The sequence below is a fragment of the Nomascus leucogenys genome, chromosome 17 (genome assembly GCF_006542625.1).
Source record: "Nomascus leucogenys isolate Asia chromosome 17, Asia_NLE_v1, whole genome shotgun sequence".
NCBI classification, from domain to species: Eukaryota; Metazoa; Chordata; class Mammalia; order Primates; family Hylobatidae; genus Nomascus; species Nomascus leucogenys.
Window position 1 is genome coordinate 25,654,559 of NC_044397.1, and position 17,885 is coordinate 25,672,443.

General features: G+C 41.7%; 1 protein-coding gene and 1 non-coding gene across 2 annotated transcripts in view; both read left to right on the forward strand.

Annotated features, from left to right (window-relative positions):
* The first annotated feature begins 4,249 nt into the window (after nucleotides 1–4,249).
* Nucleotides 4,250–17,885, forward strand: part of STAM2 (signal transducing adaptor molecule 2) — a 58,713-nt gene continuing 45,077 nt past the window's right edge. The window contains exon 1 of the mRNA XM_030796565.1: nucleotides 4,250–4,639. Within this exon, the coding sequence (XP_030652425.1) occupies nucleotides 4,600–4,639 (40 nt within the window). The 5' untranslated portion in view covers nucleotides 4,250–4,599. The remainder of the gene's footprint in view (nucleotides 4,640–17,885) is intronic.
* Nucleotides 17,162–17,268, forward strand: LOC115831099. Its single transcript, XR_004026633.1, has one exon. It is a non-coding gene; the product is annotated as a U6 spliceosomal RNA (small nuclear RNA).

The following is a 17,885-nucleotide window of genomic DNA, read 5'->3' on the forward strand; positions in this document are numbered from 1 at the left end:
AGATGCAGAAAAGGCCTTTGACAAAATTCAACAACCCTTCATGCTAAAAACTCTCAATAAATTAGGTATTGATGGGACGTATCTCAAAATAATAAGAGCTATCTACGACAAACCCACAGCCAATATCATACTGAATGGGCAAAAACTGGAAGCATTCCCTCTGAAAACTGGCACAAGACAGGGATGCCCTCTCTCACCGCTCCTGTTCAACATAGTGCTGGAAGTTCTGGCCAGAGCAATCAGGCAGGAGAAGGAAATAAAAGGTATTCAATTAGGAAAAGAGGAAGTCAAATTGTCCCTGTTTGCAGATGACATGATTGTATATCTAGAAAACCCCATTGTCTCAGCCCAAAATCTCCTTAAGCTGATTAGCAACTTCAGCAAAGTCTCAGGATACAAAATTAATGTACAAAAATCACAAGCATTCTTGTACACCAATAACAGACAAACAGAGAGCCAAATCATGAGTGAACTCCCATTCACAATTGCTTCAAAGAGAATAAAATACCTAGGAATCCAACTTACAAGGGATGTGAAGGACCTCTTCAAGGAGAACTACAAACCACTGCTCAATGAAATAAAAGAGGATACAAACAAATGGAAGAACATTCCATGCTCATGGGTTGGAAGAATCAATATCGTGAAAATGGCCATACTGCCCAAGGTAATTTATAGATTCAATGCCATCCCCATCAAGCTACCAATGACTTTCTTCACAGAATTGGAAAAAACTACTTTAAAGTTCATATGGAACCAAAAAAGAGCCCGCATCGCCAAGTCAATCCTAAGCCAAAAGAACAAAGCTGGAGGCATCACGCTACCTGACTTTAAACTATACTACAAGGCTACAGTAACCAAAACAGCATGGTACTGGTACCACAACAGAGACATAGATCAATGGAACAGAACAGAGCCCTCAGAAATGATGCCGCATAGCTACAACTATCTGATCTTTGACAAACCTGACAAAAACAAGAAATGGGGAAAGGATTCCCTATTTAATAAATGGTGCTGGGAAAACTGGCTAGCCATATGTAGAAAGCTGCAACTGGATCCCTTCCTTAAACCTTATACAAAAATTAATTCAAGATGGATTAAAGACTTATATGTTAGACCTAAAACCATTAAAATCCTACAAGAAAACCTAGGCAATACCATTCAGGACATAGGCGTGGGCAAGGACTTCATGTCTAAAACACCAAAAGCAATGGCAACAAAAGCCAAAATCGACAAATGGGATCTCATTAAAATAAAGAGCTTCTGCACAGCAAAAGAAACTATCATCAGAATGAACAGGCAACCTACAGAATGGGAAAAAATTTTTGCAACCTACTCATCTGACAAAGGGCTAATATCGAGAATCTATAATGAACTCAAACAAATTTACAAGAAAAAAACAAACAACCCCATCAAAAAGTGGGCAGAGGACATGAACAGACACTTCTCAAAAGAAGACATTTATGCAGCCAGAAAACACATGAAGAAATGCTCATCATCACTGGCCATCAGAGAAATGCAAATCAAAACCACAGTGAGATACCATCTCACACCAGTTAGAATGGCCATCATTAAAAAATCAGGAAACAACAGGTGCTGGAGAGGATGTGGAGAAATAGGAACACTTTTACACTGTTGGTGGGACTGTAAACTAGTTCAACCATTGTGGAAGTCAGTGTGGCGATTCCTCAGGGATCTCGAACTAGAAATACCATTTGACCCAGCCATCCCATTACTGGGTATATACCCAAAGGACTATAAATCATGCTGCTATAAAGACACATGCACACATATGTTTATTGCGGCACTATTCACAATAGCAAAGAGTTGGAACCAACCCAAATGTCCAACAACGATAGACTGGATTAAGAAAATGTGGCACATATACACCATGGAATACTATGCAGCCATAAAAAATGATGAGTTCGTGTCCTTTGTAGGGACATGGATGAAACTGGAAAACATCATTCTCAGTAAACTATCGCAAGGACAAAAAACCAAACACCGCATGTTCTCACTCATAGGTGGGAACTGAACAATGAGAACTCATGGACACAGGAAGGGGAACATCACACTCCGGGGACTGTTGTGGGGTGGGGGGAGGGGGGAGGGACAGCATTAGGAGATACACCTAATGCTAAATGACGAGTTAATGGGTGCAGGAAATCAACATGGCACATGGATACATATGTAACAAACCTGCACATTGTGCACATGTACCCTAAAACCCTAAAGTATAATAAAAAAAAATAAATAAAAAAAAAAAAAAAAAAAAAAAACAGCAAACCAGTCATTAGCATTTTCTATACATATTAAATTAACTAAAAGTATCCCTTATGGGAAACGAAGGGATGGGCCGAATTAAAGGAATAGGTTGGGCTAGTTAACTGCAGCAGGAGCATGTACTTAAGGCACAGATCGCTCATGCTGTTTGTGGCTTAAGAATGCCTTTAAGCGGTTTTCCGCTTCCTTGCCCTCATTTGGGTAAACCCACAACCTTCCAGCGTGGGCATTATGGCCATCATGAACATGTCACAGTGCTGCACAGATTTTGTTTATGGCGAGTTTTGGCCATTCTCCTGAGGCAGGAGAATGGTATGAACCCAGGAGGCGGAGCTTGCAGTGAGCCCAAATTGCGCCACTGCACTCCAGCCTGGGTGACAGAGTGAGACTCCATCTCAAAAAAAATTTTTTTTACTATTCTGCTACTCAATATCCTTAAATAATTATTGAGTACCTTAATCAAAATAAAAAATTCCCAGCTTGCCCTTTAAAATTCTTCTCAATCTGTTTCCTCTTATACCTAGTTAGCCTTGTTTTCCATTCCAACACTAAGTCTTAGACAAAAAGTCTTTATCTGTCCAAAAAATCTGTTTTTTTTTTTTTGAGACAGAGTCTTGCTCTGTTGCCCAGGCTGGAGTGCAGTTGCATGATCTTGGCTCACTGTAACCTCTGCCTCCTGGGCTCAAGTGATTCTCGTGCCTCAGCCTCCCAAGAAGTTGGCATTACATGCCTGGTTAATTTTTGTATTTTTAGTAGAGATGGGCTTTCGCCATGTTAGTCAGGCTGGTCTTGAACTCCTGGCCTCAAGCAGTCTGCCCGCCTCAGCCTCCCAAAGTGCTGGGATTACATGCGTGAGCCACCGTGCCTGGCCTCCCAATTTATCTTGAACATCCTAGGTTCAACGTTCTACGAAAAATAGCCCCTTCTGCACGATTCCTTCTCATTTGTGCCCCTAGCTTTATAAAATGCAACCACGTTTCTGAATGTGTATAAGCTCTCTCTTTATAGCATCAGGTCTTTATACTAGAGTTTGTAAAATGGTTTTGATTAATCCATTATTTAAAATGTTGGAGTAATTCTTAACATTTAAAAATCATTGAAAAATTGCAAACTCTAGTAGGACCCACATTTCAACAAATGGCTGCAATTTACCAGTAGTTGACATCTTTAGATATGCACTGTTCAGTTAGAAAGTTACAGCTTCATTCGAAAAGTATTGAGCATCTATTACTTGGGACACTGTTTTAGACGCTGGGGATATAGTAGTGACCAAAACTCATCAGGGAGTTTATAATCTAATAAGGAGGAGAGAGATGGCAACATAATCATTACTACAGTTTTCCAAGAGGAACAGAGAATATGTGGGTGGGAAGGGTGCTTGGGCTTTTGCATTCATTTAAATACCTGGCCGGATCCTATGGGAATTTGAGTTTATGACTCGTACTACTATCCGAATCGTCACACACCATCATGTACGTTATGCACTGCCCCTATAAAACTCCCAGCAAGTCTAAGGCAGGGAGTGTGCCTCCTTCCCCTTTGGATTCCGGGGGCGCAGCAGTGTTTTTATGGAGGGGACACGATGGAAAGCGAAAAGTTAGGCGTAGTTACTTCGACCACCGCTGTCCCGGGTGGTTATTCCGACTGGGTTTGGATTGGGCACGGGGGAGGGTGCAACACAGTTAAGTGTTGGAGAGCAGTCAGGTCTTTCGCAGAACCTCAAAGCCACCTCCGCGCCGGCGGCTCCGTTTCTAGGGAAACAGGACTGTAACGTGTACGCATCGTGGGTCCTCGTTCTCTAGCTACGAGTTCTGCCGCTCTGGAACGAACTAAATTCGGGACAAGAACTTGGCCCTCAGAGCCCGTCGTCCAACGCGAAAAACCACGGGTAACCGCGCCCCCTGCCGCGCTGCCGCTGGCACTGCAGCTTCCGGGGTCATCCAGTTCCAGGCGGACTACTTCCGGCTCCGAAGGTCCCCGGCTTCGTGGCTCGCCGGGGTCCTAGCGCTGGAAAGGTGGCCGTAGCGGCCGCCTGACACCTACAAAAGTCTGGGACTGGGGCAGCGACAAAGGCCTTGGGAGGACGCCAATGGTCGGAGGGATCTCGCCCCGGGAGAAAAGTTGGGACAGGAGCGCGGGATCGAAGGGTGGACTCCGAGCCGGCCTGTCAGGCAGGAGCCGGGCAGGTGCGGTGGCGGAAGTGCGGGGACGGAGGCCGAAGCGGAGCGGTCTGGGGAGTCGCGGCCGCGGGTCACCCGGCGGGGAGCAGTTGCCCAGTGTTAGCTAGACAGCAGCGACTAGGGCTCGGGCGCTGGCGAGATGCCTTTGTTCACCGCCAACCCCTTCGAGCAAGACGTGGGTGAGTGCTGTGCCCAGTCCTGGACTGCTGTTTGTCCGGCTAGAAAGTGGGCGGTAGCGACTCCAGGGACTAGGAAGCCAAGCGAAGGGAGGGGAGGGGCGGTGCCGCCCGCTTCTTCGACGTTGCGATTTTTCTGGGGGCAACCTCGGCGCGTCGCTAGCGGTCTGGGGAGTGCTTCCTGCCGCCTGAGTTTGGGGACCCTCAAAGGGCCGTTCTCCTTGCCAAGCGTAAGATTTGGGAAGAGCCTAGGGCTCGCTGGAGACTGGACTGATTAAGTAATTGTGGAGTTGGTGATTAAAAACTTCCTGCTCGTTCGACAGCTGGTTATCTCCGTCTCTGCCCCATCGTTTTCTGAAGATGATGCAGCAGTGGAGACCCTGCTGTCTAGAGAAGCCCAACACTAGACACTTGACACCTAGACAACCGCATTGAATAGGAAGAACTTACTTCCCCATTATTTTTATTACTCATGCATTCAATCCCTGATAGGGTAGCTTTAAGATTTATTACAATTGTAAAGGTGTTGCTCTTCGTCCCCGGATTGCAAAGATTGCGCGGGTGCTAGGAGATGTTCTGTTTTAGAGTATGAAAAGGAAATCTCGAGTCTCAAAACACTGCAGAACAACAAGTATTTTACTTGTTGCAGTCATAAAGCGCTGGACTCTCAGTGACTATAGAATGATAAAAACATGGATAAGATATATACGAAATTATTTTGGAAATTTGAGTAACACTAAAACAAACTGAGAAATATATGTATGTATTCTCGAGAGTCTGGGTCTCACTATGTTGCCCAGGTACGACAAGAATTCCTCCCACCTCAGCCTCCACCTTTGTTTCCCCTTCCCGAGTAGCTGGGACTACAGGTTTGTTTTTTGTTTCTTTTTGTAGCAGTAATTAACAGAACCTTAGGTAAATTTTTAGAACTTGGAAGTGGGGTTGGGGCGGGGGGACTCAGAAGAATACTGCACATCTTAGCAGTAATTCCCCTGTTTCATAGTTAACATTTGGTTATTAGGAGACTGTAGAAAGTGCCCTATTCTGGTACGTTGTGTAATCCCCTAAGCCATTTAAAAAAATATGTTTGAGTCAAATAATATATGTAAATAGTACAAATATGTATGTTCCTTAATTCATTAAACTTTTTTTTTGGTGGATGAATACAGGTGACTGGCATAAATCTGGGAAACATCACTCTAAGGCTCAGTGTTTCCTTTTGGAACACCTCATTGCAGTATTTCTTCTTTGGTTTGAATCATACAACCTTTGTGCAACCTGTACTTTTAAAAAATTGCTATTATGAACACTTTGATTCTGTTCTAATGAAATAAAACAGAAGGCGCAAAATAGAATTAGACAAATGATTTTAAAACTTAAAAACTGTGAACTCTTTTCTTCAATATAAATCTTTCTTGGAAGTTCATTGTTTTCTGATGGAAAAATTCTCTGGTCCAAGTAGGCAGAGCTGCTCTGCCTTTTCTGTTCTAAACCTTTCCCTGCCTGGCTCCCGAGGCCCCAGCATGGTTTAGTGGATCACAGTTTAGTCCCACAGTTGTAAAGGAGGCACTGCTGTTGAGATTTAAAAAAAAAACAACAAAAAACCGTGTCTGTAGATTATTTTATGGCCAGTGCCATAAGCCAGAATTTCAAGTAGTTACATAGTAAGCATGACTGAATTCAGTACCCCAAAGGCATTTTAAGGGTGAAAGAATGAATTTGAGGCCCTCCTGTTAACTTCTAGACAAGAGAATGGAATTAGAAAAAGTAGAATGAAATACTAAGGAGCTCAAATTGGACTTGCACGTATATCATAGAAGAAAAATGATATATTATGTTTTTCATATCTTAAAACTTTTCATTTCAAATCGTTAATACAAAGTAAGGGCCAGGCTCAGCGGCTCACGCCTGTAATCCCAGCACTTTGGGAGGCCGAGGTGGGCGGATCACCTGAGGTCAGGAGTTTGAGACCAGCCTGACCAACATGGTGAAACCCTGTTTCTACCAAAATACAAGAAATTGGCCAGGCATGGTGGCGCATGCCTGTAGTCCCTGCCACTTGGGAGGCTGAGGCAGGAGAATCGCTTGAACCTGGGAGGCGGAGGTTGCAGTGAGCCGACATCTTGCCACTGCACTCCAGCCTGGTGACAGAGCAAGACTCCCTCTCGAAAAAAAAAAATATATATATATATATACACACACACACACACACACACACACACAGCAAGTCGTTATTTGACTTGAGATGTCTACAGGAGTTACTTTACATTGTCATTGTCTTTTTCACTTGTTCTCCTTGATTCAGTCAGATTTTTGTTACCTTTTTTTTTTTGGTCATTCCTTTGTTCACTCTTCATTCAGCAGACATACACTGAATAATTACTGTGTGTCAAGCATTGTGTTAATCTGTGGACACAAAATGAATAAATAGACTGTGAGTTCCTGCCTTCAAGGAACTCTCAATCTAATGGAGGAAACATACAGACCTAAGAATTGTAATTTAGTACAATAAGTATAGTGCTAGGAATATACAAGAAACTTTACATCATCTTTTTTTAAAACAGTCACAGTCCCTGAAGAAAAGACAAGGACCTTCAGATAGGAGCTTTCTCTGTAAAGGTGTTGACACTATCCTCTCCTTCCCACCTTTTCTTTTTTCTTTTTCTTTTTCTTTTTTTTTTTGAGACGAGTCTGTCTCTCAGGCTGCAATGCAGTGGTGTGATCTTGGCTCACTGCAACCCCGCCTCCCGGGTTCAAGCGTTTCTCCTGCCTCAGCCTCCCGAGTAGCTGGGACTACAGGTGCGCACCACCACACCTGGCTCATTTTTTGTATTTTTAATAGAGATGGGGGTTTCACCATGTTGGCCAGGCTGGTCTTGAACTCCTGCCCTCAAGTGATCTGCCCGCCTTGGCCTCCCAAAGTGTTGAGATTACAGGCGTGAGCCACTGTGCCCAGCCTCCTTCCCCCCTTCTCTTATAGCACTTTTCCCAACAGGAAGTAACCATCTTTTGCTAGTGTATGATATGGTCATTTTATGATTAAAGGCCTTTAAAGATTAATCTCTTTTGGTAGGTGAAGAGTCTTGCTGGAGGGTGAGCAGTCTTTCTGACAGTCATATGAGAAAAGGATGGGTCAAGGTGTCTTAGGAAGGCACTCATGAATTGATGATGATATGTGACTTGTCAAATGGAAGCAGGCCAAAGGCTAGGAAGTAGGGAACTCTGGCAAATTCCTATCTTTTCTTGGCATCAGAACTTACAAGCCCTGAAGGATATGCTAGATTTGGTAGTATTAGAGCTCTTTAAACATTTTACCTAGATTCATTTTTTTGTTTTGTTTCATAAGATTTCTTTGATGTATTCTGAGGGGAAAAAAGAAAATATCCTTATGTCCCACCTCTTCTCCCCAACTGGGCCTCACGTGTTAGAGGGGTACAGGGATCTTGAGGTGGAGCCTGGTTGGAGTAGCCATTCTCGTAGAATTCCAAGGGGAAAGTGAAACATGGGGGACGGGGCCACAGTGGTTAGTGTTAACAGAGAAGATGTCATTTCCTTATTCATTGATTTCCAAGTCGTGACTTGTCTATTCTAAACCTTAACTCCGGTTGTTGTTTGCGTATCTTTTTTCCCTTTACTCAAGCCGGGGAATCTTTCTTGCCAGTTTTCTGCCTCTGTGCTATTTACCGTTCATTGCTAAATGTTTGCTCTTTTCAACCTTGGTATTTCCTTTAAAGATACGCTTGTGTGCCACAAAGCTGAGCTCAAATTCTACCTCTACAAAACTCTGTGGACACAGCGGTTTGAATTGTTAGCTTTTAAGAGAATACATTTCCAAGCGACATTTTAATGTGTGTATTGCTGTGTTTTTGCCTTTGCTGTGTTAGACGTTGACCAGGAAATAGCTTGGGACTTTCTCCACTGAAATGCAGTCATGCAGTCCTTTTCTCCAGTGAAATTTTATAAGAAATCCCAATATAAAAATAGATACTGATAGCATAAGAATAATACAAATTCATAACATACACACAAATTTATAACATTTACTTAACTAGGCCACTCTTTGTACAATAAGTTAAAATCTTTGTACAAAAGTAAAATTTTGAAAAAAAGTTTTTTGGTTTTGAATAAGACTAGTAGATTTAACAGCCAATTTTTTTCTAATATATTTTGTAGCTTTTTAAACTATGAAATATTTTCAGCATAAAATACAAAATATGAACTCCCATTCCTGCCAGGCAATTATGTCAAGTGCTAATATTTTGATATACTTGATTCTTTTTTTTAAGAAAGGAACATTCAAGATGCAGTGAAATACTTTAGTATTTTTAGCAGCTACCTGATCCCATTCTTCCTCCTTTCTCAGAGTTAAACACTCTACAAATAGATAGAAATTATCTTTAATAGTATATATACTACACTTACAAATATACTATATATTGTTCGGATGTTTTTAAACTTCTTAAAAATAGTGTCTTTTTGTCATTCCACAACTTTTGTCATTCAGCATTTCTTTTTTTTTTTTGAGACGGAGTCTTGCTCTGTCGCCCAGGCTGGAGTGCAGTGGTGTGATCTCAGCTCACTGCAACCTCTGCTTCCCGGGTTCAAGCAATTCTTGTGCCTCAGCCTCCCGAATAGCTGGGGTTACAGGTGCACACCACCATGCCCGGCTAGTTTTGCATTTTTTAGCAGAGATGGGATTTCGCCATGTTGGCCAGGCCGGTCTCGAACTCCTGACCTCAGGTGATCTGCCTGCCTTGGCCTCCCAAAGTGCTGGGATTACAGGCGTGAGCCACCCTGCCTGGCCCACTCAGCATTTCTTCGTGAGAGTTATTCATGCTGATGTTTGTAGCTCTAGTTTTGTAGATGTTTGTAGCTCTAATTTTAATGGCTGTGTGATACTATACTACTATATGAATATGCGTTATCTGTTGTCCTATTGACGAACATGACTTTGTTTTCAATTTCTTGCACCTACAGACAGCTCTGTATTGAAAGCTTTTATCTATGTTTTCTTGTGTGTATGGATGCAAGATTCTTTTTTTTTTTTTTTTTTTTTTTTGAGACAGAGTCTTGCCCTGTCACCCAGGCTGGAGTGCAATGGCGCGATCTCGGCTCACTGCACCCTCCATCTCCCAGGTTCAAATGATTTTCCTGCCTCAGCCTCCCAAGTAGCTGGGATTACAGATGCCTGCTACCATGCCCAGGTAATTTTTTTTTTGTATTTTTAGTAGAGACGGGGTTTCACATGTTGGCCAGGCTGGTCTCGAACTCCTGACCTGGTGATCCGCCCGCCTTGGCCTCCCAAAGTGCTGGGATTACAGATATGAGCCACTGTGCCTGGTAGAGTGCAAAATTCTTAAAGGTTGTCGTCTCGAAGGGGAATTCTTCGGTAGAAGTGTGGCTCTTGGCCTGGTGTGGTGGCTCATGCCTGTAATCCCAGCACTTTGGGAGGCTGAGGTGGGCAGATCTCCTGAGGTCAGGAGTTTGAGACCAGCCTGGCCAACATGATGAAATCTGTCTCTACTGAAAATACAACAATTAGCTGAGTGTGGTGGTGAATGCCTGTCATCTCAGCTACTCGGGAGGCTGAGGTAGAACAATCACTTGAACCTGGGAGGCGGAGATTGTGCCACTGCACTCCAGCTGGGGCAACAGAGTGAGACTCCATCTCAAAAAAAAAAAAAAGTGTAGCTCTTGCAAAGTTGCCCTTCCAAGTGTTTGTTGATTTCCCTCCTGTCAGCAGTGAAATTCCAGTTGTTCCACATCCTCACTAATGCTGAGCATTGTCAGATTTTCTAATTTATGCTTATCTAATGAATATGAAGTAAGACATTGTTTTCATTTCATTTTCAATTTCTACTTCATTGCCAGTGAAGATGAGCATTTTTTCATATGTTTCTTCATCATTCTGTTTTCTTTTTCTATAAATTGCCTGCTCATTACTTTTATGATTCTGTTGGGTTACTTTTTAAAAATTAATGGCAGGATGCAGTGGCTGACACCTGTAATCCAAACACTTGGTGGATTGCTTGATCTCAGGAGTTCGAGATCAGTCAGGGCAACATGATGAAACCCCATCTCTACAAAAAATACAAAAATTAGCTGAGCATGGTGGCCCGCACCTGTAGTCCGAGCTACTTGGGAGATTGAGATGGGAGGATGGCTTGAGCTAGGGAGGTTGAGGCTACAGTGAGCCATGATTGCGCCACTGCACTCCAGCCTGGGTGACAGAGCCAGATCCTGTCTCCCAAACAAAACAAAACAAAAAAACGAAACCAAAAACCAACACCAAAAAATAAAACAAAATTGATTTTTAGAGTTCCAGATACATTTCTTACTAATCTTTAGTTGAGTGTGTATGTTACAAATCTGTATTCTAGTTCTTTTTGTTTCTGGTGTCTTTTATTGTAAAGAAAATGTGGGTTTTAGTGATATTTGTCATTCTCCCTTTATTTTTCTTAAGACAGGCTTCAGGGCTGAGTGTGGTGGTTCACACCTGTAGTAAAGAAAAGAAACCCTTCTCCACCCTGAGGTTATACAGATATTTTCATATTTTCTTCTGCAAGTTTTACTAAACTTTTGATTTTCACATTTAGGTCTTTGATCCACCAGGAATTAATTTTTGTATAAGGTCTGCGGAGGAATTGAATTGGATAACCAGTTGACAATAGACAATAATCAATTGTCTAATCACTATGGATTGAATTTATCTGTTCGTTCCCCACTGTTTTATAATTGTCTTAGCTATTTTGGGCATTTCAAATGGATTATATGACAGATTGGTTAAAATCATTATACAAGGGAATTTCTTGTAGGTTTTTAGGATGTAAGAGAAAAGACATTATAATTTTATTTTTGTTTCACATCAGCTGATATTGATAGTTTAAAATATATTTTTATCCTTAATAACATTTAATGATAAGCTTATGTATAATTTGTAAGTAAGTCAAGAAGAGAATGATTTTCTGCCAGTGAATATACAACGTAATACTATAGCAGTGTAGTTAGGTGGATGTGTCTCTAGCATGCCTTTTGTTTAAATAAAGGACCTCAGAGGTGTTGAGTGTAATAGGCTTTGTGGCTGGGCGCGGTGGCTCACGCCTATAATCCCAGCACTTTGGGAGGCCGAGGTGGGCAGATCACAAAGTCAGGAGTTCAAGACCAGCCTGGTGAAACCCCATCTCTACTAAAAATACAAAAATTAGCCGGACGTGGTGGTGCCTGCCTGTAATCCCAGCTACTCGGGCGGCTGAGGCAGGAGAATCACTTGAACCCAGGAGGCGGAGGTTGCAGTGAGCCGAGATCGTGCCACTGCACTCCAGGATGACAGAGCAAGACTCCATCTCAAAAGAAAAAAAAAATAGGCCTTGTTTATAAGTATGTAGGGTAGGATATCAAACTCTGGTTACTTGACAAGTGATGGTTCTAACCATCTATTACCCAGGTATCAAAATGAAACTTAAGGATATATAATTTCTTTATCTCTTGTTATTTTTTTCCTCCTTGGTTGTCTTTTGTCCTTTAATCTGACCACTTTTCTTCTCCCCCTTCCTTGATTTTTCATTTTGTCTAAGTTAAAAAGTTTGTATTTTATTTTTTCTTCTTTTTTGAGGCACAGCCTCACTCAGTCGCCCAGGCTGAAGTGCAGTGGTGCAATCTCAGCTCACTGCAGCCTCTGTCTCCTGGGTTCAAGCAATTCTCCTATCTCAGCCTCCTGAGTAGCTGGGATTACAGGCGCCCACCACCATGCCTGGCTAATTTTTTTTTTTTTTTTTTGTATTTTTTCTAGAAATGAGGTTTCACCATGTTGTCCAGGTTGGTCTCGGACTCCTGACCTCAAGTGATTCACCTGCCTCGGCCTCCCAAAGTGCTGGGATTATAAGAGTGACCCACCATGCCCAGCCTAAGTTACAAAGTTTTTAAAAGTGTTTTTGCTTACTGTCTTTTTCTTGTTATAAAAATATCAGCTAATTGGCAATATTTGTCCAACACCATGGGTGAGAAGGATATTAGTTCCTGAGGCATTTTGGTATTGTTGGAACATTCTTTTCCCTCATCCTTTGTTTTTTAGGATTAAGTTTCACATTGACTTATTGGCATCTGCTGTCTTTTTTGGTGTAATAAGTGTTGCTCCCAGCTTTTAGACTTCCTTTAGCGTTATTTTCTTAATGGGTCTGTGGCTGCTATGCTTAAAGGACAAGCACCTCTCTGTCCCTATAGAACCTTGTGTAACATTTGCAGTTCTTCACCATGGAGACCTGTTATGGCGATCTCTGTTCCATTCAGGGAGGCCTTTCTTTAGTTGCCTCCAGTTAAGGAATGTTGAAAATGAAGTGTCTTGTGAAGTAGTTCCAGTTCTTACTGACTTTTAACGCAAGCTCAGAACCGTGTTTAATCTCGTATTTAAAAAAAGCATGAAGGGAAATGATGAAGGATTTAAAAATTTTTATTATGTACAGTCTCCCTCATATTTAGTATAATTTTTAAATGATAGCATTTGGATGAAAAATCTGTTATTCAGTGAAATTGTTATTGTATCTGAAAACTCGCAAACTATTTTCTTGGTCGGTAAACATACCCTTAGTAAGCACTTGCTTATTTTCATTTGCAATATGAGAATTGTAGTGACTCAGAATTTTACTTCTCATTTGTACTAAAAGTTTTTTTTATTCTTATCTGGAGCAGCAGCTTTTACTTTCATTTGTCATGGGATGAATTATCTTAACCATCTCTTCTAAAAAAAGATCTGCTTAAAGAAATCTAGCATGTGCAGTGTTTTGGTTTGTCCCCAGCAGTACTAAGTCCTTGAGGTGGAGGGTTGAAGGGGAAGAACTTTTTTTTTTCAAACATTAATACCTTATTAGGTTCTGTTAAGTTACCTGATAATGAATAAACCTTTATATTTAATGTAGAGATTGAACCTAAGAAGGTCATTGTGGCAGATATCTGGGAATGGCCATTGTCCCCTGAAAATTATCGACATTCTGAAGTGGCCATCTGCTTATAGGTGTTAAGAATAGGCTGTGTATATATGCATGTAGGGTAGGATATCAAACTCTGGTTACTTGATAACTATCAGTTCTAACCATCTATCACCCAGATATCAAAATAAAACTTAAGGATATATCATTTCTTTATCTCTTGTTATTTTTTTCTCCTTGGTTGTTTTTTGTCTCTGAATCTGACCGCTTCTCTTCTTCCCCTACCTTGATTTTTCATTTTGTCATATTATTCCAATTTTATGTCAGAAATTTGTCAGTACATGATGATGTAGTTTTAAAATTTTTAGCCATTCTAGTGGGTGTCTCATTGTGGGCTTTGTCGTTGTTGTTGTTGTTTTTGAGACAGAGTCTTGCTCTGTCCCCCAGGCTGGAATGTAGTAGCGTGATCTGGGCTCACTGCACCCTCCACCTCCCGGGTTCAATCTGGGACTATAGATGTGCACTACCATGCCTGGCTAGTTTTTGTATTTTCAGTAGACACAGGGTTTCACTGTCTTGGCCAGGCTGGTCTCCAACTCCTGGCCTTATGTGATCCACCTGCCTTGACCTCCCGAAGTGCTGGAGTTACAGGCGTGAGCCACCGTGCCCGGCCTTCATTGTAGTTTTAATATGCATTTACTTGATAACTCTTGGTGTTGGGCACCTTTAAATATATTTATTTGCTAAATGAATATTCTCTTTTTCAAAGTACTACTTGTTTAAATATTTTGTCCATTTTTCTTTTCACTTAATTTTCACAACTCCTCTTTTAAGCACGGCAGCTATTTTAATCTCCATTTGACAAATGAGAACATGGATTTGGGTTTGAGTCAGAATGGAGGTGAACTACTCCAAAGCTTATAAGCTAGTAAGAAAGCTTCAGAGATGGATGTAGGCAAGGCAGGTCCTCGTTGTTTAATTGGTGATGTATATCCCACCCCTGAAGCCTGACAGTACTCCACAGGTGCATACAGAGTGTGCATAATGGTTTTCTCAGTCTGCAGAGGTAATGTAATCATCTGTCTGGCCTGTTTGCTTTTGATTCTCTATCTGTAACTTTTTGGCATGTTAGTGGCTACCTTGGAGACTTTTTTTTTTTGAGACAGAGTCTCGTTCTGTTGCCCTGGCTGGAGTGCAGTGGCGCTATCTCGGATCACTGCAACCTCTGCCTCCCAGGTTCAAGTGATTCTCCTGCCACAGCCTCCTGAGGAGTTGGGACTACAGGCGCATGCCACCATGCCCAGATAATTTTTTGTATTTTTTTTTTTAATAGAGGCGGGGTTTCACTGTGTTAGCCAGGCTCGTCTTGATCTCCTGACCTCGTGATCTGCCCGCCTCGGCCTCCCAAAGTGCTGGGATTACAGGCATGAGCCACCGCACCTGGCCGACTCATTTTTCCTTTATCCCAGCCACTAGAAAATGTCTGGCACATTATGCTTCCTAATTACAATGGAAATTATAACATGTATGCTTCTTCCCTGTCTCCTAAGGTTGTGTGTAAATGAGTGTGCTCATTTTGTGGAGTTAGGGGGACATAGTTCTCACCTAACAGGATTACAGAGGGTATTTTGGAAATATCAGCCAAGAAGAAAGTAAACTTGTAGGAAAATAAAATCTGGCCCTAGGACTTTTGCCTTTTTAATAGATGGTTTAAAATATTAAAAGACAGTAAAAGGTAATTTTTATGTGTTTTTCCCCCTTCTTTTCATCCTGGCTCCCCTTATGCTCAATTCTCTCAACTCCTCCTGGTCGCCCCAAAACTGTTGGTGGCGACATGAGAAATGAATAGAATGGCAATGACTGATCTGTATTCCATCAGAGGAAGCAGCTCTTAAGTATATCGTATTATTATATGGTTTAGTAAATGGAATTAATCAGCTGGGCACAGTGGCTCACGCTTTTAATCCCAGCAGTTTGGGAGGCCGAGGTGGGCAGATCACCTGAGGTCGGGAATTCGAGACCAGCCTGACCAACATGGAAAAACCCCATCCCTACTAAAAATACAAAATTAGCTCAGCGTGGTGGTGCATGCCTGTAATCCCAGCTACTCGAGAGGCTGAGGCAGGACAGTCGCTTGAACTCGGGAGGCAGAGGTTTGCATTGAGCCAAGATCATGCCATTGCACTCCAGCCTGGGCAACAAGAGTGAAACTGCATCTCAAAAAAAAAAAAAAAAAAAAGAAAGTTAATCCTGGCATTCTGTCTGTTTCTTTGCTTACAAACGAGAGTTGAATTTGCATGTTTCCTATTCAGTGTGTTTAAGATATGTATTATCAGGGGAACCCACCCCCAATATTTCAACATAGGTTCTATTTTCCCTAAGTGTTGGCCAGTCTGAGAAATAAAGAGAAAGAGTACAAAGAGAAGAATTTTACAGCTGGGCTGCCAGGTCATTACGGGCCGTAGGTCCGTAATGCCCCACCTGAGCCACAAGATCAGCAAGTTTTTATTAAGGATTTCAAAAGGGGAGGGGGTGTACGAACAGGGAGTAGGTCACAAAGATCACATGCTTCTGAGGCCAATAAAGATCACAAGGCAAAGGGCAAAGCAAAGATCCCAAGGCAAAGGGCAGAATTAGAATTACTGATGAGGGTCTATGTTCAGCTGTGCACATATTGTCTTGATAAACATCTTAACAGAAAACAGGGTTCAAGAGCAGAGAACTGGTCTGATCAAAATTTACCAGGCTGGAATTTCCCAATCCTAGTAAGCCTGAGGGTACTGCAGGAGACTAGGGCATATTTGAGTCCTTATCTCAACTGCATAAGACAGACACTCCCAGAGCGGCTGTTTATAGACCTCCCCGCAGGAATGCAATTCTTTTCCTAGGATCTTAATATTTAATATTCCTTGCTAGAAGAAGATTTTAGCAATATCTCTCCTACTTGCACGTCTGTTTATAGACTCTCTGCGAGAAGAAAAATATGGCTCTTTTTGCCCGACCCCGCAGGCAGTCAGACCTTATGGTTATCTTCCCTTGTTCCCTAAAATCGCTGTTATTCTGTTCTTTTTTAAGGTGCATCGATTTCATATTGTTCAAACACACGTTTTACAATCAGATTTCATATTATTCAAACACATGTTTTACAGTCAATTTGTACAGTTAATGCAATCATCACAGGGTCCTGAGTTGACATACATTCACAGCTTATGAAGATAACAGGATTACGAGATTAAAGACAGGCATAAGAAATTGTAAGAGTGTTATTTGCGAACTGATAAATGTCCATGAAATCTTCACAATTTATGTTCAGAGATTGCAGTAAAGACAGGCATAAGAAATGATAAAAGTATTAATTTTGGGAACTGATAAATGTCCATGAAATCTTCACAATTTATGTTCCTCTGCCGCAGCTCCAGCCAGTCCCTCCATTCGTTCTGGGTCCCTGACTTCCTGCAACAATGTGTATACACAGGGAAACAGAAAAACTATGTTAATTTGGCAATTTTGAACAAAAATTGCTCTCAACAGGCAGTTTAATATAGTGATTTGAACCTGGAGCACATACCCTGAGCCAGATGGCACAAATTGAAATCTCTATTTTGTGCTCGCTTCGGCAGCACATATACTAAAATTGGAACGATACAGAGAAGATTAGCATGGCCCCTGCGCAAGGATGACACGCAAATTCGTGAAGCATTCCATATTTTTATCTAGAACTAGAAATACCATTTGACCCAGCCATCCCATTACTGGGTATATACCCAAAGGACTGTAAATCATGCTGCTGTAAAGACACATGCACACGTATGTTTATTGCGGCACTATTCACAATAGCAAAGAATTGGAACCAACCCAAATGTCCAACAACGGTAGACTGGATTAAGAAAATGTGGCACATATACACCATGGAATACTATGCAGCCATAAAAAATGATGAGTTCATATCCTTTGTAGGGACATGGATGAAACTGGAAAACATCATTCTTAGTAAACTATCGCAAGGACAAAAAACCAAACACCGCATGTTCTCACTCATAGGTGGGAATTGAACAATGAGAACTCATGGACACAGGAAGGGGAACATCACACTCCGGGGACTGTTATGGGATGGGGGGAAGGGGAGGGACAGCATTAGGAGATATACCTAATGCTAAATGACGAGTTAATGGGTGCCGCAAAACAACATGGCACATGGATACATATGTAACAAACCTGCACATTGTGCACATGTACCCTAAAACCTAAAGTATAATAATAAAAAAAAGGAAAAAAAAAGAAATCTCTATTTTATTGCTTACTAGCTGTATAACCTTATGCTAGTTATT